We start from the raw sequence: 25,258 nt of genomic DNA on the forward strand, positions 1-25,258 counted from the left end.
ACTGTAGTATTGATATTTAAACTAAATTTTTGAAAGATCTCATTTGATGCGTGGTTCATGTATTTGACAATGGTATTTAATCATAAAGAAAGGGATAATAACGATTTTCCTTATAAAGTGCATCATTGGTTGCATTAATATATTTGCTGTTCAAAATAAATAAGTAATTATGATACCGAATATCATTTCTACATATTACCACAGAGAGACGCGAATACTTTTAATTTTTTTATACTTTGCTCTGGTGTCTTATTATGAGCATGTAGTTGGACATAAGCGATACAAAATTCTATTAGAATTAGAAATTAAAACTTAGTTTTTTCTCGCTAAATACGAGATTTTTTGGTAGATCCTAAACGATTTACGATTATGTTTTCAATAAGTTAGTTAACATTGTACCACTGTCGATGTTGTTAAGCAACTGATGGTAAAAAAACCTAATTAAAAAATTAATATTATTCTTATTTTGAAATGTTACATGTCAGCTTCCTTCAAGCCTTCTTTAGGAAGATATGATTCAGTTTGTATATTGTGTTTTTCATATATATGTATGGTTGTTACTAATGATAACGTCATTTACGGGTTTAAAAGTAAGTTTTAGACAATGCATGGTTATGTTGTGCTGTTTTTATGTGCTGCTCTCTGTTGTTTTACGTGTTCGTTTTCATTCTGTGTTAGCCAGTACTTCGGTGCTGACGTAAATATTAATTATATGGTCATTTTTTTTTTATAGATTTACTGTTTGCAAAAGTATGAATTATTTTGAATACTAAGAATTTTCTTATCCGAGGCATAGATAATCTTAGCCGTATTTGGTACAACTTTTTGGAATTGTGGGTCATCAATGCTGTTTAACTTTATACTTGTTTGGCTTTCTTACTTTTTTTATTTGATCGTCACTGATGAGTCTTATGAAGATGAAACGTGCGTCTGGCGTTTTAAATTATCAGCCTTATCTTTTTCTCAATATTGACGTAGATGGACGACTTCACACGAAAATCTATGACAAACGGGACGATTTCAACTTCCCAATTATCAATTTCCCATTTCTCAGCAGTAACATACCATCTGCCCCTTTGTATGGTGTTTACATATCACAATTGATACGTTATTCACGTGCTTGTTCACACTATACGGACTTCATATACAGGAGTGTGCTCCTTACGCAGAAACTTCTCCAACAAAGTTATGAGGAAGACAGATTAAAATTGACACTCCGTAAATTTTATGGACACCATCACGAATTGGTGGATCCATACGATGTGTCTTTAACCAAACTAGCTAAGGACATTTTTACCACATGGTAGATTGTGGTTTGTCATTATGTCGTCTAATCTTTTAATTACCAAACGTGACTTATTCCCGATTGTGACTGTTTTGCTGAGTGTGAATTCGCATTACTTTAAGACGTGTTACGCTACTTGTCTATCCCAAATTCATGTATTTAGTTTAAATGTTTAATGTTATATTTAATTCTCATCGAATTTTGTCAAATGTGAATGTGTTGACGTATTTTCTATTATATTTATGTGTTATGGAAAGAAAAATTAATCACCGCCGTCATTTATTAGATTTAATTTTGGTCAACGTGATCTGTACGATAATTTACGTTTGAAGTTGGATTCAAACTGGACATATATATATTATAATTAATTGCTATTAATAAGTATTGCAATATGTATTGTGTTTAAATGCAATATCAGTATTTAGTTCTATTATAATCTTTAATCAATCCTAATTCTATCTTACTTTTGAGATATAGTTTTTCATGTGTGACGTAATTTTTCTGCTGTTTCAGAAATTTCATATATTCAAATGTGACGTAATTTTTAATGCCTTTTCACCATCGTATGTGACGTTATTTTCATAACTTACTGCGTTGAGGCCTGGACTGAGTCGTGTGTGTCTACTCTGTATTGGTCTTTTTGCATTATGTATTTGTGTTTGTTTTATGTAATGAGTTAATACTTCAGTTTCATTATGTATATCTGTTATATTCATTTGATAAAATTTACTGTTTGCAATATCATTAATTGTTCTAAATAATAAGGATGTTCTTATCCCAAGCATAAAAAAACATAGCTGTATTTGACGCAACCTTTTTCAACTTTTGATCTTCAGTGCTGTACTACTTTGTCCCTTTTTTTCGCTTTCGATCTTTTATATCTGGGCGTCACTAGTGAGTCTTGTGTGAACGAGGCGCGTTTTGGCGTATTGAATTTTAAACCTGATGCTTTTTGTTATTCATTAATCATGTGTTTCTTTGTCTAATACGTTCTCCTATTTATTTGTATTGTAGTCCTGTAATATTATGTTGTCATTTCAATGTTATATTAAAAATTGCCATTAAAGTGCAGGGTTTGGCATGCCACAAAACCAGGTTCAACCCACCATTTTTTCTTTTAAAAATGTCTTGTACCAAGTCAGGAATATGGCCATTGTTATATTATAGTTCGTTTCTGTGTGTGTTACAATTTAACGTTGCGTCGTTTGTTTTCTCTTATTTTTGAGTGTAAATTGACATTGCGATAAGACTCGTCACGGTACTTGTCTATCCCAAATTCTTGTATTTGGTTTTGATCTTATATTTGTTATTCTCGTGGGATTTTGTCTGATGCTTGGTCCGTTTCTGTGTGTGTTACATTGTAGTGTTGTGTCGTTGTTCTCCTCTTATATTTATGCGTTTCCCTCAGTTTTAGTTTGTTACCCCGATTTTGTTTTTTGTCCATGGATTTATGAGTTTGAACAGCGGTATACTACTGTTGCCTTTATTTACACCTTTGATTACTAATAGCATGTCAAAATGTATTATTGTATTGTTTATTTATCTATTTCTCTGTCCTAAATGTGTTTGCATTTATTTGAACTGTAATGTAATGTTGTCATTTAAGTGCTATACTTAACATTGCCAGAACAGCGCGAGGTTTGGCTAGGCGTATAAACCAGGTTCAACCTACCATATGTTTCGTAAAATGTCCTGTACCAAGTTAGGAAAACGGCAGTTGTCATCGTATAATTCATTTATGTGTGTGCTACATTGTAGTTTGATTTTTGATGCACTTAATCATATCTTCCACAAAGAAGGCTTGGAATTACTTGAAGGAAGCTAAAATGTAACATTTCAAAATAAGAATAATATTAATTGTTTAATTTTTTTTCTCCCATCAGTTGTTTAAACTACGTTTTTGACAATGCATGGTTATTTTGTGCTGTTTTTATGATCTACCCTCGGTTGTTTTACGTGTTCGTTTTCCTTTTGTGTCAGTTAGACAGGAAAATGACAGTTGTCATCTTATAATTCGTTTATGCTTGTGCTACATTGTAGTTCGGATTTTTGATGCACTTAAGTATTTATGTTGTTTCGTTGTTTTCCTTTTATAGTTTTTGTGTTTCCCTCGGTTTTAGTTTGTAACCAGGATTTGTTTTCTATCATTCGATTTATGACTTTCAAACAGCGGTATAAAGTAATATAAAAAAATAGAAATCAGAGGAAAATCAAATCGGAAAGTCCCTAATCAAATGGCAAATTCAAATGACAAAACACATCAAAAACGAATGGACAAGAACTGTCATATTCCTGACTTGGTATAGGCATTTTCAAATGTAAAAAATGGTGGCTTAAACCTGGTTTTATAGCGCTAAACATCTCACTTTGTACAACAGTCTCGTCAAATTATGTTATATTTACAATGATGCGTGAACTAAACAGACATAATAAATAAAATAGTATAAATACGGGTACAGCCGTCATCATCGTATTATAGTTTTAAAAAGAAACAATTTAACATAACACATAAGAATCTATCAAATTAAAAACACACTCATTGCTTCGCGTATCTGACGTCAGAAAATGTATACGTCTCATATTTTTGTCGTACAATATTTATACAAACAATTTCAAAATTTCACATGGGCAATGTTAGCATACAGAGTTAAAAAATCAAAACTAGTAAGAACTTATTTTAGGAATATACCGAGATTTAAAATAGTCCAAAAGTTATATAGAATTTATAAGAATCCACAATTGGTGTATCCACTACACGGTTAGATAATTTTGACGTTTGTGGTTCAACGTATTTTCTAATTTATAATAGAAATATAACCTAAAGACATAGTATATAACAATGATATACTGACATGACCTTTAAAAGTATAGAGTCACGTAATAAGAACCAAAGAAACACAAAAAGTCGCATATACAAAACACACCAGCAAAAATGATAAAAAAAGATAATACAAACACATTGACGGGATGTATAAGTACCGAGCCACGTTAAATGGATATCACACAAAACAATTCAACAGTAAAAGTAATATTAATAATAGAACAAAGACAAATGAAAGAACAATATAGCACGTTGTACTACTGTTGCCTTATTTCTATGGTTCATCTGTTCTGAAATGCTCTGTAATGCATCCATATCTTTTGTATGATCCTTTTACGTACTTTACCACAGGAAAAGATTACCGTAGCTATCTCTATTTTTTTAAATGAGAATTTTGTGTCCTTAACTATCTTCAACTTGGAACTTCATTTGGCCTGTAAACTTTTCGATTCAAGCGTAGCTGATAAGCCTGGTATCTTTGAGGTTTTTTTTTTATTTGTTCACTGATCGGTATCAAAAGGGGAGGCAAGAGTTATGGTTAAAAAAACTCAATTAGTTGAACCCCATATGCATATATTAGTGTTTATGTATCAAGTCAGAAACGTTGTCAGATGTTGTCTTGTTTAAATGTTTTTTTTTTGTCATTTTGATAATTAGGTTTAGATGACATATTATAAATAGTTTTTGTTTACCATATTCACAACTTTTATGCACTCGGTTTGATTTTGAGTTTGAGATATTATATAGACACATGTCTATTTTAGGAGATGGTTGATTGCCATCTATATACCCAATCATTAATACCCAATATATCGTTCAATTCCTCTTTTAAAAATCTCCAATGATTTTCTATGAAATGAATTTATCAAAGTGGAAAATTAAAACTATCTATATCTATAGGAAAGTCAATATTCGACTTCAGAATTTAATAGAACTGAAAACATAAGTGACATACAGGCTTGATACACATCTAAATGATTTATTATGAGACAGTTTAATAACGATACTAACATGTCTGAGTGACAAACTCGTTCAAATGCATCACTGAAACTAATAAAATCTGATCCAGTCGTGTAAATTGAATTAAGTTATTTAACAATTACATAATACAGGAATTAACTTTGTTGAGTATTTCAGACATTTTAATGATTACTATATTTTCTGTACTCTATATGGTTTATAATAGTAATTTTGGTCTCTCTGCCAGTGACACGTTCTGCATGGTCAGCATTTATACCTGATAGAACGAATGCATTAAAGAAGACAACAGTAGAATACCGATATTGAAATCCCCTCAATGATTGAAAGGATGAAAACAATGTTAAAATGAACCAATTAAAAAATAATTGGGAAAATTACATGATTTCCAAAAAACAGAGTTAGACCCGTGTGTCGACAGGGTAAAGGCATCTGGCTATGAATATATAACTATCGTTACGGGCCAACACTCCGTGAAAATATCGCAATAACGAATAGGACTAGCTGCGGAACCGTAGCTCTTAGGTCCTTATGTTATTTTTTTTGCTATTTGCGGACTATAGAGCTACGGATTTTTTCTATTTCAAAACGTTCGGAATTGCGGAATAGTTTTGCATGGATTATAAACAATATTTTTTGGGAAATAGGTGCGACCTGAACCTGGGTCGCAATTCCGAACGTTTTGAAATAGGAAAAATCCGTAGCTCTATGGTCCGCAAATAGTCAAAAAATAACATAAGGACCTAAGAGCTCCGGTTCCGCAGCCAGAATAGGACAAAACCGGTTGATTTACATATCACATGAGTTTATTCGTGTCCACAATCATCAAAACCGCGAAAACGTGTCGTTGATAAGTTGAGACCACAGACATATCGTATCGGTAAACCAATTCGAGTTGCTGAACGTTTAAGTACTACAACTGACATTGAAAAAGACTGATACTCAACGAATTCAATGTACCGGAATGACTCTGAATTGTTGTAAATGACAGATTTGATCTATATTTTTAGTTTTCTCATGGTTATAAAAAGTTAAGTCACATATTGGATACCTCAATTTATGGCGATGGCTAGTCACTCTCAAATTAAAATTTATAACGGTTTACTTTATAAATTGTGGCTTTGATAGAGAGTTGTTTCATTTTAACACTCATATCTTCCTATATATATATAATCCGTATCATGCCAACAACTTATTGAAGAATAAATCTGTCTATTTCCGATGCATAGACCATAAGAGAGAATCAATATTGATACCAAAATATGCCAAACCTAATGACATGAGAACAGTATCGTAACTATATCTCTTCTTCTAAATAAGTCTGTTTAAAGGTTTGGTTAGCTTTTGAGGTGTATGCCGAATTTTTGTGCTTTCTAAAGACTATTACAATAACAGATTGGATTCGAAATACCTGACCGTATAAGATGTCTGCATATTGACATATATATATTTACGAATGATTTCCTTGTACCGATGATTAAATGCGTAAATTTTTTACTAGTTTTTGATTTCGAAAACCTAGCAGAAGTTTAATTTTTAATCATACGTCGGTAACATCAGACGTGAATGTAGTAATAATACTCCCTTAACTTAAAACTGTGAATCGTCGAAGTTTTGATATGTTCCCTATGGCCATGTTATTACAGGGGACCTCAATATCGTCAAGGACATAGAGGTTAAAAACTTATTAAAAAGAGGACCAAAAAATCGTCCTCCATCTTAAGCTGGGGTCACACATTCACGATTTTTACTGCCGTCCTTGACAGGACCATTCCCGATTAAAATTTGTCAAAAGTCTGATCAAGATCCTGTGAATCGGGGATGGAAATTCGATTTGTATCTTTCGCAAGGTAAAATTCAACCGAGTCTGTCACAACTGCGTCCCGATTCTACCGAATGTAATCCGACAGAGATCAGATAGTGACAAGACAGTGAACCGACGCTGACGGAAGTCATCCGTTCGAAAACTGTCGGCATAATCGGGATGATCAGGTACTGTCGGAACGTAATCCTATCACGGTCCGCTCTATCGCATTGCAAACGGCTTTGTCTGGTCTCGGTCGTATTGTATTCTGTTATTGTCGGGACTTCTCCAGATCATTCCCGTCCCACAGGACACCGTCCCGAATACACAGAACATTGTTAGGAATTCGATCCGATACAGCAGAATCTGTCACGACATAGGCACGATTGTAATCCGACTAGACAAAATCGGCTGAGTTTCCCCGAATGTAACGGAACGCACCTAACTGTCGGGGTGCTTTGCCGAACTATTCGGAACCTTCCCGACCAGTAGGAATCTGTTAAGAACTAAAACGACTGCGTTCAGACAATAATAGGACATTCCAGATAATTGAGGATACTAATCCGACTTTTTCACTTTTCGTGTCGTATCGCTGTCTGATCTCAAACGGGAGCAATAATCGGCAATGTGTGAACCCCGCATTAAACAGATTGGAAAGAGTATCGTCAAGTCATCAAAGATGCTCTTTCCTCGTTTTGTAAAAAGTGGTGTAAACGGGAAAAATCTGATAAAAAAATCTCTTAATTCTTATTTAAATACATGTATGAATGTGGTAGATAAGAGAATATCACATTTTGAAAATAATTTAGAAGTAAACAATAGAGTACATAATACACCTATTTCCAGAATAAGAAATAAACTTCTGGAACTTTCAAAGCGGTTTGTGTTTGTACCGGCCGACAAAGCAGCCAACAATGTGGTGGTGGCTAGGGTTGTGGTATGCCGTAAATACTACACGGATGTTATTCAGAATCAAATTTTAAATTCATCTACATTCAAGTCCATCCGCTCCACAGAGAGTCGTATAGTAAACAAACATATCACAACCACATCAAAGCTTAAGGCTTCTTCTGGACATTTGAAGGTCCCTACTATGTACTGGCTACATAAACTACACAAAAAATGCTTTAAATATTGTTTCATCTCGGCCTCTAGTAAGTTTTCTACAACTAATCTTTCAGTGCTTTTAACAAGTTCATTAACTACTATTAAGGAGCCTATCATAAACGATAGTAATAAACTATATGAACATAGTTGAATAAACTATTTTTAGTGTAAAAATATCTTAGGATGTTTTAGATAAATTACGTGCTTTTGATGGTCCTTTTGATTCTGTTGACATTTTTGATTTTTTTTACTTTTTACACTACACTTCCACACTATCTTATCAAACAAAAGTTTTCCTATATAATTAAATGGTAGTTTGGTAAATCTGAATGAAAATATATTTGCTGCAACTCATTTAAAGCCTTCTTCTCTAATGAGAAAGGTAAATATGCTAGATATGCTTACTGGAGGTGGGATGAGATGATTAAAGCTATTAATTTTCTCCTTGATAATATTGATGTACGTTTCGGCAACAAAGTTTATCGACAGGTTGTAGGTATCCATATGGGCACTAATTGCACCCCTTTAATAGCAGACTTGTTTTTGTACTGTAACGAATCACATTGTATGACTAAACTCAGTAAAGACCTGCCGAAAGTGCATTTAATTGATAAATTCAACTACGCTTACCGTTATCTTGATGATATTTTTTCGTTAAATAATCAATATACTGCTGAAATTTACCCCAAGTAACTTACTTTAAATAAATCAAATTTAAACGGTAATAATTGTCCCTTTTTAGATTTAAATATTTCGGTTTTAAACGCGAAACTCCATACTAAAATTTACGACAAAAGGGACGATTTTTCGTTCCCTATTGTTAATTTTCCATTTTTAGATGTTGATGTTCCTTTGGCACCACCTTACGGTGTTTATATTTCATAGCTCGTTCGCTATGCCCGTGTCTGTTGTAACGTTTTTGATTTTAACAAACCCAACCTATGTATTACTGGTAACATATTAAACCAGGGATATCGTTACCATAAATTACTTAAAACCTTTACTAAATTTTTCTATAGATATAAAGATTTGGTTTTGAAGTTTGGTTGTACCTGTAGAAAATTTATTTCAAACGGGATAGCACATCCTCATCTTTACGGAAATGTTGTTAACCGTGCCCGGAAATTTAGAAATGATCCTTGTAAACTTGTCGCCCCTTTAAATAAACTTATTCTAAAAGGTTACCTATTCAACACTGTAATAAGATCATTGAATATTGTTTTTATTGGTATAAATATTGATTTTGTTATCAATAAATTAAAATCAAACTAAATATTACTAGTATGTTATATACATATACACATTCATGGATCTACAATCTGTCGATCCCTGTATCTTCGCATTGCACAAGGTCATGTTTTTCTCTGACTGTTTATGACGTCTTTATACTAAATCCACTGGATGTTGGATGTACACGGATTGATAATCTAGTCTTAGATGCATGATATATTTATTAGTTGTCAGTGGCTTTGAACTAGCTGTCAGTTAACTGCGAGTACTCTCAGATATGTTCCTAGTGTCTTTTTGTTGTTGGGATGTACATAACCCGACCACGTCTACTTGTATTTTTGTCCATCTGATGAGTTAAGCCTTTTTCAACTGATTTTTATAGTTCGTTCTTATGTTGTACTGTAAAACCAATGTCCCAGGTTAGGGGGTTGGGATCTCCCTAACATGTTTAACCCCGCCACATTATGTATGTATGAGCCTGTCACAAGTCAGGAGCCTTGTTGCTGTTTGTTTATGTGTTACATTTTAGTTTTATGTTCATTTTTTAATATAAATAAGGCCGTTAGTTTTCTCGTTTGAATTGTTTTGCATTGTCATTTTGGGGCCTTATGATTATGCGGTATGGGCTTTGTTCATTGTTGAAGACCGTACGGTGACATATAGTGGTTAATTTCTTTGTCATGTTGGTCTCTTGTGGAGAGTTGTCTCATTGACAATCATACCACATCTTCTTTTTTCTATTTAATAATTTTTCAATAATACAGAGATTTCATTTACAGAAATTAAACACGTTGTTACATACACAAACAATCGAACAAGTTGAGATATCTAAACACCATAAGATGGTGACAATGGACCGTCTACATCTAAAAATTGATATTAAGCAATAGGAAATAAAAAATAATCTCTTTTGTCATAAATTTTGGAATTAAACTTCTCGTTAGAGACATAGATATTTAGACACAGGAGAGAGTGTTCATAGTTAGTACTAGCTTTATTTAAAGTCAGTTCGGCAGTACATTTTGAAGCGCCATTATTGAGATTCAATCAATATACTGTCAACATAAAACAAATCATGGTAAGTAAAGCAGGCAAGATATATCAGCGTGTTCACTCTTGTGATACTTTGTTTGGGGTTGCAAAGGCTTGAAATTCTTTAATAGTTTTCATTTTTTGTGTATATAAGTTGTATATGTTGCATACTGTACACTACATGGAATATTTATTCTTCAAATTCTATTGATAAGATAAACTGTATTTGGTCAAGTATGTGCCATCTCACATAAAACCAAAAGAGTCATTTCGTTTGAAACAAATACACTTTGGCTCCTCCAGTCCATCCTCCAGTCCATCCTCTTTGCTAATCAGAACTTTACTATTCTTTCCATCTTTTGATATCACTATTACACTATCCGAGTTGGTGTCTGCTACACAAATATTACCATAGATATCTGTACAAAGTCCCCATGGTGATGTTAAATCCTTTGTACATTGCCACAGCTGTTTACCTGATATATCAAAACAGTTTACTGCTTTACCAGTATAGTCAGTAAAGATTACTCTGTCATTACAGTAGACAATGTCATCCAGGAATGATTTACTCTGAACTTGTATTGACTGCAGTATATATCCCCCCAAGTCTATAATACGGATTTCGCGATCATCATTCACGTTCAAACCAACAGCCAGAGAGTTATTAGAGAAGGATAAACCTTTGCATACTTCATCTAATGTGATAACCGTAGTAACTGTTTCATTCTCCATATTGAAGATCTTAATGGCTGTCTCTCTAAGGTAAGTTATGGCAATATTGTTCTGGTTAATCTGTGTAACATTCCATGCATCACCAGATAGAGGTAATTGTTTCTCAAGTTTGCCATCAGAATTAAAAAGATCAACTTTATCATCCTCGTCCACTACTGTTATTACTTTTCCATCCATCAGACAAACCATGTCCTTTATATACCCAATGTTGACTTCTATCGATGCTTGAATATTCATTGTCATGTTGTTTATGTCGAATTGTTTTTGTAATTCTACTTCTGCTTTCATCCTCACTTTTGGTACTTTGTTCAGACCTGATTCTGTTTTAACAACTGTTACTTCTATTGATTTTAATGATCCTAACTGATCTACTATATTTTTTATCTCATCATTTTGGGTCATTGTGATATAAAATTCTTTAGCCCTGTCGTCGTTTTCTAGATCATCAACATATTGTTGACATTGATATATGTGTTGTTCTATCTGATGTACACCCAGAACTGAGTATATTTTTGAACTGTTTGTTGTGACTGTATGCAAATGTTCTTTTATTTCTTTTAATGTTTTCTTCTTCCCTTTAACTTCAGAAATAAAATCTTTAGCTGCTGACTTTTCCGTATCCAAGAGATTGTCAATTTCTTTGCTGAATTTCTCCTCCATGCAGTCTAAATATTTATTCATTCGAATCCGTATTTTATCTATTGATTCCTTTATGCCTTCACATTGTTGTTCTCCAATTTTGATGTTTGTTAATTTGTTATTTAATATTATATCTAAGATATGTAGGATGGAGTTGATTTCTCGCTCTACAGATTCTTTGGATTTTTCAATTATTGTTTTCTCCACCACACTTGCGAAACTTTTTATTCCACTACATTTTGAATGAATCTCGGACATGCATTCATCACAACAAGGCATTGCATGTCTTGGACAGTACAAGATGAGCTGTTGACCATGTTTGTCACATTCTGTTTTGATAGCTTGGATAGATGGTTTATAAATTTTCATATCAACAGTTTTGTGATCACGGGTTCCTTTGAATCTTTTGTGGTGACCTGAACATGTTGAGCATAATCCTTCATCACAGTTGTAACACCAGATGTCAGCTTTCGTCTTTACTTGTCCTTCTTGACAAGGTCCACAGGGTATCGGTTTACTGCTTGCCATGACCTACACATATATAAAATGCAATTTATTTAGCCTTATAGTCAGAGTCTACATGTTACAGATATACTGGATGCCATGACCGACATATATAACATGTATTTAAGTTATTTATTTATGTTCCAGACAATATGAGTATTTGGACCGTTTTCAAAATACGCATACGGTCGGAGTGTACGTCAGATTATAAGACGTTGGTCAAGTTTATTCCATGCCTTGACATGTATAATACAGATCAACATAACTGAAATCACAAATTAATATAAAAACTCAATTAAAATTGGAATAATAACTTAATGTTTGAACTATTTAAAATTTAATCTCCTGTATATCACGACAGAATATGGAAGAAACTGGACATAAATTATATAGAATCTGTTCAAAGTACAATGAAAAATAATATCATAATAGAAAAGTGTCGAAAAATAATTCAAAGATTGAACAAGGTAGCTATGTTACTGTGAGAAAAGCATCAGGGATGTAGGATTGATGATATTATTGGTAAGGATGCAAGTTTGTACAAACTATCATTTGGCATATTGAACTCTTGTTATGTTTTGAGTGCTATAGAACTTTTGATACGCAAAATTGAAAATGCACATTTGAAAACAGAAAGAATGCCATTGCTACTGCTGCAAAACATACAAGCTTGTCTCTTGCAAGTAAGAGATACAAATGCAAAGGAACATGCATGAACAAAACATGTAAATGTGAGAAATCTAATGTTCCTTGTGCCAGCAAGTGTCAACCGAGCCGAGATCATAGGATTGAAACAGACAATTAAGTACAGAATTATTTAATTTCAATTGATGTAATTTTTTAATTCATCTGATTGTGATAATATTAATTTTTAATACTCAATAACAGTTTTTTGATAAATTGTCTAAAATAAACCCATATGTTCCAAATACATGTACGGTCTAGCTCGTACTCGACCGTGTGTGTATACTCGTACGGTCCGCCGTACTCGTACGGTCCGACCGTACACGTATGGTCCGACCGTACGAGTATACTCATACGGTCCAGACCTTACGCGTAGAGTCTAAATACTCATATTGTCTGGAACAGTTATAGTCATGGCTCTTGGTCTTATACATATAAGAAATTTGGTTTTGTGGTTAGGCTTTTTTTTATAATACTAAAATAACGAGGTTCGATTTATCAGCCATCATGGGGTAAAAACGACAAATCAAAGAATTCAACTTTATATAAAGCTAATATAGGACAATGGTCTTGATTAAAACTTACACCACTTCAGACGCCTTTGTTTTCCATATAATCAATATTGCCAATAATTAACAAGTTCCGGGTCGAATCCGATACCGATACCAATTTAGTATATTCACATGTTACCTATTACCTTATCTGTACGTTACCCATCTGACGGGCGCACCACCAAACGGTGTATTTATGCTTTTGCTATATACACGGGTCATAATCTCAGGGTTGACACTACTAAATTCAATCATTGTCACATTGTTCCCTATTGTAGTATTTTAATCAGTTTGACTTTCTAAGATGACAATACGAATACTCAAAATCTGGACTTAGAATAAGGCGTATAGGTACAGTTTTCAATTTGTTAGCCGGCATGACGTAAAACATCGAATCAAAGAAAGCAACTTTATTTATAACCAATATACGACAATGCTGTTGATTAAAAAATACTCCATTCCAGGCCCTTTTGTTTATTTAAATAATTGATATTACCAATAATAGTTCCAGATCGACAGGTTCAAACAGAAAGATTTTGAAAGAAGAGAAAACTGTACATCTTATAATCGGCATGACTTTATCATATGACAATACCAATACTAAATTAAGGCTTACGCATATTTATATACTTTGATTTATTCACGGACCCGCGATATCACGGGTTTGTTCTAGTATCAAAGGTTAAATTGATACAGTAACTTAAGAATATCTAAATGTGTGTGTAAAAATTAAGCCGACATGAAATAGATAAAGGAAGATGTGGTATAAGTGCCAATGAGACAACTCTCCATCCAAGTCACTATTTATAAAAGTAAACCATTATAGCACATTAACTATTTTTTATATCACCCCCCAAAAACAGAAGTCACTGATGCTAAGTATGTAAAGATGCTGATTCAACAATGGTGTCAACTATTTTAATAAGAACTTCAATCTAAGGTTAAAAACTAGATAACTAAAATAAGATCTGATATAACAGTCTAATATAAGTCTGTAGTCCTTGGCCTTATTTTAATGATTCACTGATTTTTTTTAAAGAAACAGTATAACTTATAATACCAACTACTGTTTGTCTGTTGTTGTGCCTTGTATGTGCCACTCTTCATAACATAAATGGACATAAATTGAACTGTACACATGCATAGAAAACTTGGTGTGGAGGAGTATTTAGGAACGTAATCCCAGTCTAATGATAAAGCTTTCTTGTAGGGTTCATATGCATATGACCACATTTTGAAGTTTCATTGGTCAACATTAAGTCCCCCCTGATTAAGTCTGTTTATGAGAAACTGTATTAATATCTCAGTGGTCTGGCCTTAATTTGCCCTTCGTGAGTACATGCAATGTGAATGGGATCTTCTCCTGGGTCAAACCATGGAAGTATAATAAAACCAAAGATTTTACACAGATTAAAACAAATGAAAACATTCATGTAAAATAAATATCTTTGCCATAATTCCCCAATTATTTTTTTTGTTTATTTTGTCAGTAAGTGTCATTATTTATAATAAAAAACTTTCTGATGTTTCACAACAATAACTTTACATGTATAATGAACCTTTTAATGACATAAAGTTATATAGGCTTTAAAGGGGCACTAGCTGTCAAATTCATGTTCATCGATTTGACTCAAATTCGCGCCACAACTTATTTGCGCCAATGCTACTTTTGCGCCACTTCATTTTAAAAACTATAGGTACACGGTGGGTATGGTTGTCCTGCGAGAGAACGTACTGTGCTGGTGATTTGGTCCTGACGGGTGCTGGTGATCAATGAAAAAATGTAAACAAAGACGAAAATAATGATTTTTGACGTTTTCACTCATAAAAAATGGAAGAAAACGGTTGAGATTTTTCAATTTTGTTTCTTATGGGTTCATATGTAAACCATTAAAAAGTTGACCCTCTAAACTTTTTCAGTAAGCGTAACACAGAAATGCTCATTTTCAGAAAATCTCGAACTGAAAAAATAAAACAAAAATGCTCATAGAGTCCGCTTTCTATACCGCAATCCACGCGACAAAACTATTTTGTGAAAAAAACATTGCAATTTATTAACATTTAGCATTTTCTCAATTTATTCATGTCCTGATACTGTGCTGGTGGGTCCTGTCATTGTGCTGGTGGGTCCTGATACGGTGCTGGTGATTTTGGATAAGAAGTTGGTCATATTTGAAACAAATGGTACAAAATCAATAAAATTGGGCAGATAATTGTTGTCAATAGGATCTATGACTCCTATTTTAGCTCTTGTGCATCCATTTGGCTGTTTAATATGTGTTTTGAAATGATCGTAACTTGTATTAAATAATTACATAAAAGGGCAACATCTTTCGTCCAATATCAGATAACAATATATAGTATCTAAAATAAGAATAGTTTTATTAAGATATTTTAAATGCCCCTTACATTGATGCTTCAACAATGATCAAAGCCAATGCCGCATAGACATGTTTGTTAGCGCTCCGCATACCCCTCCCCACTTCCACCCAACCAACCCTCCTCATTTCCTCCTTCATTGTTACAGTGGTGTACCAACACAACAATTTATTACATAAAATAATAACACAAAGACACACATTATTGAATAACGAATGCTTGCAGGTACTGAAAGCTAGTTCAAAGCCGCATTTTCAACTAATAGATAAACCATGTTCTCATATACAAAAATCACAATCGTGTAGATTAAAAAAGTCTCAAAACTTAAGTTCACATTTTAATGTTTGATGAAGCAGAACTTTAAAAGTGTGCAGTGAATCTTGTTCTCACAACAGTTATTGTCATAATTATGTTTACATAAGACTCATAAAGGAATTAAGAAGGTACCAAGCAATATTTTACAGTTCAATTTAATGATCATGAATGGAAGGAAATGGTACGTAAGTTTACATAGGACAAAAAGAAATTGATAGTATTTTTTGGCGAAAGACTTAAACGCTTCCTTGCATTATATAGTACAGCTCTTCTATAAAAGCATGCAACAAAAACTTTGATTGACTTGCTTGCTATGTTTGCATGGATGTTTTCAAACAATAGGTAGGCGGAGTGTCAATACATACTGGGATTTGATTGGACAAATACAAACTGACAGGAATTGAAGTTAATGTTTATTTTCCAAATAAATTGTAGTATATAGTAAACAGACTACTTACCTGTCGTTTACAAACATCCAAACAATCATAGCAAGCAATTTAATCAATGGTTTGCTTTGCATATATTTATAGAAGAGCTGTAAATTCTAAAAAAAAAAAGAAATTTTGTTGTCGCAGATGGTTAAATCCTCAACAAAATCACAATATCTTTGTTGGAACGAATAAAGGTTTAAATCAAATTTTCGTGGACTTTTTAGCTTCCACTCTGACGAGACATGTTAGCTGTTCGTATGCTGTTGCACCTGACGCACGGAAACTTTCACATTTCCATCTTCTTTTCTGAAATATTTTACCCAGCTTGACAGGACTGTTATCCTAGTAAAAGGTGTAACCAATGAATTGAACACAAGTTAAAAATTCCATAATACTATATAATTCATTTTATGTGTCAATTTGTTCGAAAAAAGTCGAAAAGAAGAGAGTTTTTTTAATGCCATGATTATCTGCCGCTTTCTAGATCTATGCTTAGCATTTATTTCAGATGACATGGACTCCTCACCCTGGTGACCCTGCTGCCTTTCATAACTTTATCCGTATACATATATTAATAGATAAACAAAAGGCTGCAACTGGTATTTGATTCTTTGTTACGAGAATATTTGTGGTGAATGGAAACTGTGAGGGTCAAAATCTTAAATTGCTTATAAATGTTGCTGGACCCAGTTTCGTTATCTGATCTGAATTTTCTGAAATGTGCAAGGTGATAGACATTTTGATTTTTTTTACTCGGTAAGTTTTGCCCTAATTGCTTGAACATTTGCAATATTAAAGCCGATTTCAATGAGTGTGTAGACAAAGGGAATATCTTTGGTCATCTTGCTTGCTGAACAGAAAAATCATTGTTAGGTTATGTAAACTACCCTACTTTAAGAGTAGACTAGTCCGACAAATGACACATCTTTCTGTCTGTAGGACCAGGCTAATTCGAAAGGGGGGTATAGACCTTACCTAACAATGACTTCACGGTTTAGCTAACAAGCAAGCTAACCAAAGATATAACATTTGCCTACATACTCAATGGAATCGGCTGTAACTAAAAACTCGAATACATTTTAACAGACAGTGGTCTGGTTTGTTGATGAATATTGTTTTTCCTAGATTCACTCTTGAAAAAATCATTTGGTAACATTTGGTCATTGTAATACGGACGCCAAGACAATAAATGAACCTCGCACGATCCCTCGACACAGTTGAGCTTATATATGATCTTATAGCGATTCGGGTTGAAAATCAGTTGAAATTAAGCCAGTTATTTGTGTGTGTAGATTTGTATTGTTTTAAACTGTTATGACTTTTTAAAGTTAAATCTAGGTGTTTAATCTAAAAATTTCTTTTTTAAACTTATTTACTTGTTTTATACTCAATTGGTAGTATGAAGTTACGAGATATTTTAATTTTTGAAATTGAAGGCACAATTAACAAAGCAAACGTTAGTTTCAAATACTTTTAAATAGATTTTTAAGGATAATGTACCCTTGTGTTGATCCCATGCTAAACATAACAAAAATTTCTGTACAAAGGTCTGTGAATTTTCTACAAAAATAGTGATTTCATTTTCACCAAATTCTCTTTTTCTACTAAATACAATAATGAACTATAAATAATAATGCTTTGCAAGAAGTTTCCCCTTGATACATGTATATGTACAAAATTATATCTCTATTATTCATTGTCTGTGCTGTTTTGATACTATTGCAGTTTGCACATTTTCGTAATTGACAGGCCACAGGAGGGGTGATAAACCATACACGAAAATATAAAATATTGATCTAAGTACTTAATTTGCATCTCTGAACCCCCACCCCGGCTTGTTTTTTAGGAGGGTGTCTAAAAATGGTCGATTACAGACAGCCGAGTACGCATTTTACTTTCCAGGCGTGTTTACGTTGATTGTTAAAGTCCTGAAAACGGATAGATAGAAACAAAAATGTTTGATTTATCTGGCTTTAGATTCAGTTTTTTTAAATATAAATTAAGTCTACATTTTAATATAATAATACTAAGAATTCACAATATAAAAAAATGCAGAAAAAAAATGGAGATGTGAAATATCTTAATAAGGAGTCATTACTACAGAGATGGTGTGTTTGACACACAAAACTTAAAAGCTTAGTGATATTACCAATATTAAAATAAAAATGTATTTTAGTTTGGTAGTTTTTCCATTTACTCATTTTCAATCATAATTAAGGCACATTTGATTTTTTATTCATAAAAATAGTTAAATATAGAAAAGTAGGACACATTGTTCACTTCCTCCCCTGTAATTCTTTATCAAAAATATTTATTTATTTTGGAATTTTGAAATGAAAAAGCTAAGAAATCTTAGTTTTGTTAATGTTCTCTAGGTTATCTCGTCTTCATTCTCTGACATATTCTCTGACATATTCTAGTCTGCCCTTTCATAAAATAGTGATTTTTTTTAGTGTTCTATCGAACTTTCGAAAAAAAATACCTGATAACCGTTCAGACAAAAAAAATATGTTGAAAAAATCTTACAGATACAGCAAGTGATTCTTAATAGCTGTAAGATACATTTTTCTTTTAAAATACAACTTTTAAATCTTACGGGAAACTATTCCAAGCTTAACACTTTCACTGTAACCTCGCTCTAACTTATCCCCCATCCCCCCAAAAAAAACCAAACAAACAAACCCGCAATACTATTGTCATTCTTATAGTCAACACTCAATTTTTCACAAACAAATGTGTTTTAGCTGCTAAAGACATATGATTCAAACGCTCAGAAAGTCCTTTCTTCTATATTTTTGCTCTCCATTTTTATACAAAACCTTTTACATTTTTATTTTATGGGTTATTGTTGAAGGTCGTACAATGACGTATGGTTGTTAACACATACTTTCTTTGGTTTCTTATGGAAATTTGTTCATTGACAACAAACATACAACATCATCTACTTTATATAAGTATTGTATAAATTACAACGTATTTTGGCGATCTTGCAAAATGATCGTAATCCCGAAAATCGTAAACATATTTTCTTATCTTAAAAGGGGGCACGAAGGGTTCCATTAACAGGCCAATAAATAAAATCACAGTTAATTATAAAAAGAATAAAAAATAGGTTTTTTTTTTCTCTCATAATAACAGTAAACAGATTCATAACAATGTCAATTTCAAGAAAGCAGACAACAGTTAATTACTAGTAGTCAATAACAGTACAGCATCAATGATCTTGACTGAATATTTGCCACTTTTAACTAAAATATAAAGGCACAGAACCAGGACATAGGAGCACAGAACCAGGACCGTTTTTCTTATCACCAGCACATCGTCAGGACAATTCCGTTTAACGAACTTGCACGACTTTTGCAATTTTATATTGTTGTAATATACTTTGCATGGTACTTATGACGCATCAGAGAAAAATTAAGCAACAAAACAGTCGTTTTATTGCCGTTCTGATACAATGTAAACAAACCCACCAGCACAGAATCAGGACCCACCAGCACCCGTCAGGACCAAATCACCAGCACAGTACGTTCTCTCGCAGGACAACCATACCCACCGTGAGGTATCATTTGTGCCAATTGAAAAATCATCCTATTTCGCTAATTTTATGAATTTATTTTGATATTTTTATAGGTCTGTTTATTTTCATATTACAGATTACAAATGTATGTGAATCATCGTTTTTACCTGTATAAGAATGTTATTGTGTGCATCAAATCAGTCAATCAAATGATTTACCTTTGTTTCACTTTCAATTATGATATTCTTTTCCTTTAAATAACCGAACTCAGAAAAATGCATGCGTTATCCATATCTAGCTAAGGGTTTTATTTGAAGTTCACATGAATACGAATTCAATGATGGCGAATTATTCACTTGCAAATGGATAATTTATCATTAATGTTTCTTAGCTTACTTTGACAAAATTGAACCATACTGGCTGCTTAAAGTGATTTAATATTTCACTATTTCAATTTTATTAATGATGATGATCGAACCAAAAAATATCATACTTTAAAGTTTTTATATATCCCCCTTAAAACATTGTCAAAAGTATAAACACAAGTATTTTTTTTTTACCATTTACCTTTTGATTTAGCTTACAGTCACTTCATCTGAGTATTGTTTTCTTCCATTTTCCCATATGTTTGTCTATCAGGAAGTTGATATGAAAGACATAGTTATACTTGACTAAGATATTCGGTTGCCGTTTACATTACATCACCAGGTATCACAGGTAAACATTTATTAAAAGTGATTATAATACATTGATTATGCTAAAAATGAATGAGCTCTTTTGAATCAAATTTAAATTACTTGCGAAATTTGTAGAATGTTTTTTAAATAAAGTTTTAGTAAACTATTTGTGAAAAGCTTTATATGTCGGATTGACCTGAATGCTTTATACCTTGTATGCAGTTACCTTATGTTATGTAATTTCATTCTGTCATGTGCCCAGTGTCCTTGACTACTTTGAAAAATATTTTTTGGAAAGTTCACTTATTTTGAGTAAGAGGATTACAATAGTTGTTGTATTGGTTCCTTGTCAGGTCTCCATGGCCGTCAGGTACGGTTAAACTGACCTCAACCTCATTCAATGGATCAGTGATTAAAATTGAAAATTACGTTGTCAATCTGTATCTCAGATACTATAAGCAGTAGGTCAGCTTTATTTGGTGAATGGAATTATTGTAAGAAGTCCGACTGGTGGTTTTCATCTTACCGTGACCTTAATTTCATGGTCATTGGATAATGTTAAGATTTTGTGGTTTGGTCAATTTCTCAGATACTATAAGTAATAAGACCACTATGTAGTGTATGGAATGATTATAATGCGCACCTTGTCTAAAACAAGAGGGACGAAAGATACCAAAGGGACAGTCAAACTCATAAATCTAAAACAAACTGACAACGCCATGGCTAAAAATGAAAAAGACAAACAGAAAAACAATAGAACACATGACACAACATAGAAAACTAAAGAATAAACAACACGAACCCCACCAAAAACTAGGGCAGATCCTGCTCCACATGTGGCACCCGTCGTGTTGCATATGTGATTACAAATCCGGTAAATAGTCTAATTCGGTAGGTCACATTCATGAAAGGGAAGGGGATTGTAGTTACGACGAAAGGAACATATCCGATATTATTTGTGAAACGGTTATTCCATAACGGTCAACCAACTCGTGATGGCGTCCGTAAAATTTACGAAGGGATGATTTCAACTTCACCATTTGGAACTCTTGGTTTAATAGCTTCCTTGTGAGCAGTAATCCTCTATCAAGAAAATCATGATAGGAAATGCAAGCACTTTGTCTTACTTGCAGGTTTCAACTGACCTTGACCTTATTTGTGTAGTTCATTGGGCACTTTAGTTTTTGTGGTTTGGTCTATTTCTCAAATGTTATAACCAAAAGGTCAATTGTATTTGGTGTTTGGAACGACTGTTAGGTGTATATATATGTCTGGCAGGGTTCATATGACCTTGATCTCATTTTCATGGTTATTTCATCACATGCTATAAACAATTATAGGTCAACTATATTTGTTGTATGGAATGATTGTAAGGGATCATATGACCTTGATTTCATTTTAATAGTTTCTTTGGTTCATCGGTGATTGTTAAGATTTTGTGGTTTATTCTGTTTCTCCTGTACTGATAGGATAACTACATGTGCTGTTGGTAATGGTTGTATGATGCACGTGTCTATTTTGCATGGTTCATCTTACCATGGCCTTATTTTCATATGAAAATGAGATATTGTCAAATTTAACTTGATAACTGTTATATAAAAAATTGAAAACAACACGTTTAATAATTTCTTGCGTCCGGAGCGCTTTTCTGGATTCATCAGGAACGCTCAAAGCCAAATATTTGAAATTCGGAGATGTTTAAGTACCAAAAACCGTTTAAGAGCTATATGTAAAATATACCTAAAATAAAAAGCCAAATTCATCTAAAGCCAACTTTGCCTGAGGGAGTTAAAAAACTTAGTGTCTTTACAACCTGGACATGACAGACTTTAACATGAGTTCAATCATAAATAAAACAGGCGCGCTATTTCAGAGAATGCAAGTAGTTATGCAATGAGAAAACATTTTTAAAAGATACCCTTTGATGCAAATTAACAGTGAATACATAGGTACATGATATTAAGTATCATGATGTATCATTAGTCTCTGCTGCATTACATGAAACCGTAACGAGCCTGAAAAGCATTATATAGACATTGATTTTGAAATGTTCGTATTTTAAGATACCCGGTAATGTTCGTAGCCCAATGTTGTCCCTGCGTTTCTCGACTTTCAATCAAAAGAAATATATAAGGCCCACGTATGAACAAATTTTAATTTATCTTTTTTCAATGTAGTGGAGGAAAATCGTAACTTAAGATCACCAGAGTTTAAACGTGTATGCATTTTTCTTTTATTGTACCCGCCTATACAAATACCGTGCATGGTGTATACTTTTGGATCTGGCAACAGTACTTCCTGTGTGTTTACACATTTATGGTAAAAATAATTGTAAAAATAGTTAGTTACACAATGAAAAACTACAACAGCTAACATCTAAGTCCTCTAGTCTTTATTGAATAGTTGTTCATTGGCAATCATACCACATCTTTTCATTTCATATTACTCCTTTGGAGTAGGTTCAGTAAGACCCCTTTTTGGCCCCAAAATATAGCAGTTTTACAAAAGTGTGAAAATGTAATCTTTTAGCTATTTATTGGAAAGCAGAATGCTTCTGCTACGTCAGACCAGTTTCATACATTTAGGTTTCAGACCCGTTCCATACATTTATGTTTCAAACCAGTTCCATACATTTAGGTTTCAGACTATAGTTTCACACAGTTGGTTTTAAACAGTATTGGACTGAAAGGATTTTAAACAGTTTTAATTCAACAAGTTCGGTTTAGGTTGATAGGTGTTGAAATTCGTTTTATGTAGTATAGTATTTGTTACATATTTAATAGTAATAGTGTAAACTTTTAATGGACTTTAGAACTTTTGAATTGCTTTTCAAATCCCAGGAAACTGGTACGAGGATAAAAATATCTTAACGTCCCTGCCCGGTTACACGTTACACATCCAACACTTGTCGTGTTGCTATTAATGTAATGTGTATCATTATAAATAATCGAATTTGTGATAAGTTTATTTATCAGAATTGTAAAATTATTTATTGGGGAGATCGATCTTTTAAAAAAATAATTAACGATTCTCAAAGAAGTCAAACAGCGCTTTCTTTAGAGTCATAGAGTGGGGATCAGCAACACACAATTTAAACTCTTTTAAATGTACTAACTATAGAATATGATAATCTCAATTTGTTTTTGAGAATTATCATAACATAATCCTTCCTACTCATAAAATGATTTACATCTATAAATTGATAATAAAGTTTTTTTGAGAACAAAACTTTACCACAAAAGACGAAATTCACAAAAATCCTGAACTCCAAGGAAAATGGGTTATTCCCTAATCAAATGGCAAAATCAAAAGCTGAAACACATCACACGAATGGAAAACAACTGTCGTATTCCTGACTTGTAACAGGCATTTTCTTATGTAGAAAATGGTGGATTGAACCTGGTTATATGGCTAGCTAAACCTCTTACTTGTATGACAGTCGCATCAAATGTCTTTATACTGACAACAATGCTTGAACAAAACAAACATACAAAATAGGTACAAATGCCAAAAATAGATGCACAGCAGTCAACATTGTGTTAAAATCTTAATCACTATAAAAAATAAGAAATGTAACAAAGAAGCACAAAAAGGTATACCACAAATTTAACAACCTCATTTATTGCTTTTCTTTTATACGATTTTATTCATCTATGTAAAATCCACCATTAAAGGATTGAAATATTTAGAGTACTTGGACAGAATCCTTACCACCCTGATGATGTTTGCTTCCAAATTATGAACTTTTTTTTTATGTAGGAACATTTCAGTAGCGACTGCATATGGGGTATACATGTACATCTCACAGCTGATACGATATTCAAAAGCTTGCATTTTCTATCATATTTTCCTTGATGAAAGATTGTTGCTTACACAGAAACTATTGGATCAGGAGTTTCATGTGGTGAAATTGAAATTATTCTTTTAATTTTATCGACGTTATCAATTATCTGATTCACAGATAAAGACGGATATTTGACAATTGCAGTAACTACAATCTCGTCATCTTTTTTCTTGAATGTTGTCTACTGTATAGACTTATCACTGAGTTTGTACTCACATGAACAAATCAAAGGATGCTAGATAAGAAGCAGGATATGCCTACCCTTCCAGACCACATGGGACCAACAGCAGTTGTGGTGGGGTTCGTGTTGCTGTAGTTTTCTGTGTTGTGTTTTGTGTACTGTTTTTTTTTATTCATTTTATATGGTGTAATCCACAGGTTTAAATTGGTAATTTGATTTATAATTGATAGATCCTAAAGAATTTATATACTTACGTAATAATGAAACAAATAGGTGGTGAATTTCACAACTTGCTTAATCAATAGAAAAAAAGAAGATGTGGTATGACTGCCAATGAGACAACTCTCCACAAGAGACCAAATGACACAGTTATTAACAACTATAGGTCATCATATGACCTTCAACAATAAGCAAAGCCCATACCGCATCGTCAGCTATAAAAGGCCTTGAAATGACAATGTAAAGCAATTCAAGCGAGAAAACTAACGGTCTAAATTATGTACAAAAATTGGACGAAAAAAAAAAATATATAACACATAAACAA

General features: G+C 33.0%; 1 protein-coding gene across 1 annotated transcript; it reads right to left on the reverse strand.

Moving 5' to 3' along the window:
- Window positions 1–9,984: 9,984 nt before the first annotated feature.
- LOC139525866 (uncharacterized) lies at window positions 9,985–20,695 on the reverse strand. The gene is made up of 2 exons (XM_071321126.1): window positions 20,580–20,695; window positions 9,985–12,159 (listed from the first exon to the last, which is right to left on the reverse strand). The coding sequence occupies exon 2, from the start codon at window positions 12,154–12,156 to the stop codon at window positions 10,504–10,506; it is 1,653 nt and encodes a 550-aa protein (XP_071177227.1). The 5' UTR covers window positions 12,157–12,159; window positions 20,580–20,695; the 3' UTR covers window positions 9,985–10,503.
- Between the last annotated feature and the right edge of the window lie 4,563 nt (window positions 20,696–25,258).

The sequence above is a fragment of the Mytilus edulis genome, chromosome 1, assembly GCF_963676685.1.
Source record: "Mytilus edulis chromosome 1, xbMytEdul2.2, whole genome shotgun sequence".
Taxonomy (NCBI): Eukaryota; Metazoa; Mollusca; class Bivalvia; order Mytilida; family Mytilidae; genus Mytilus; species Mytilus edulis.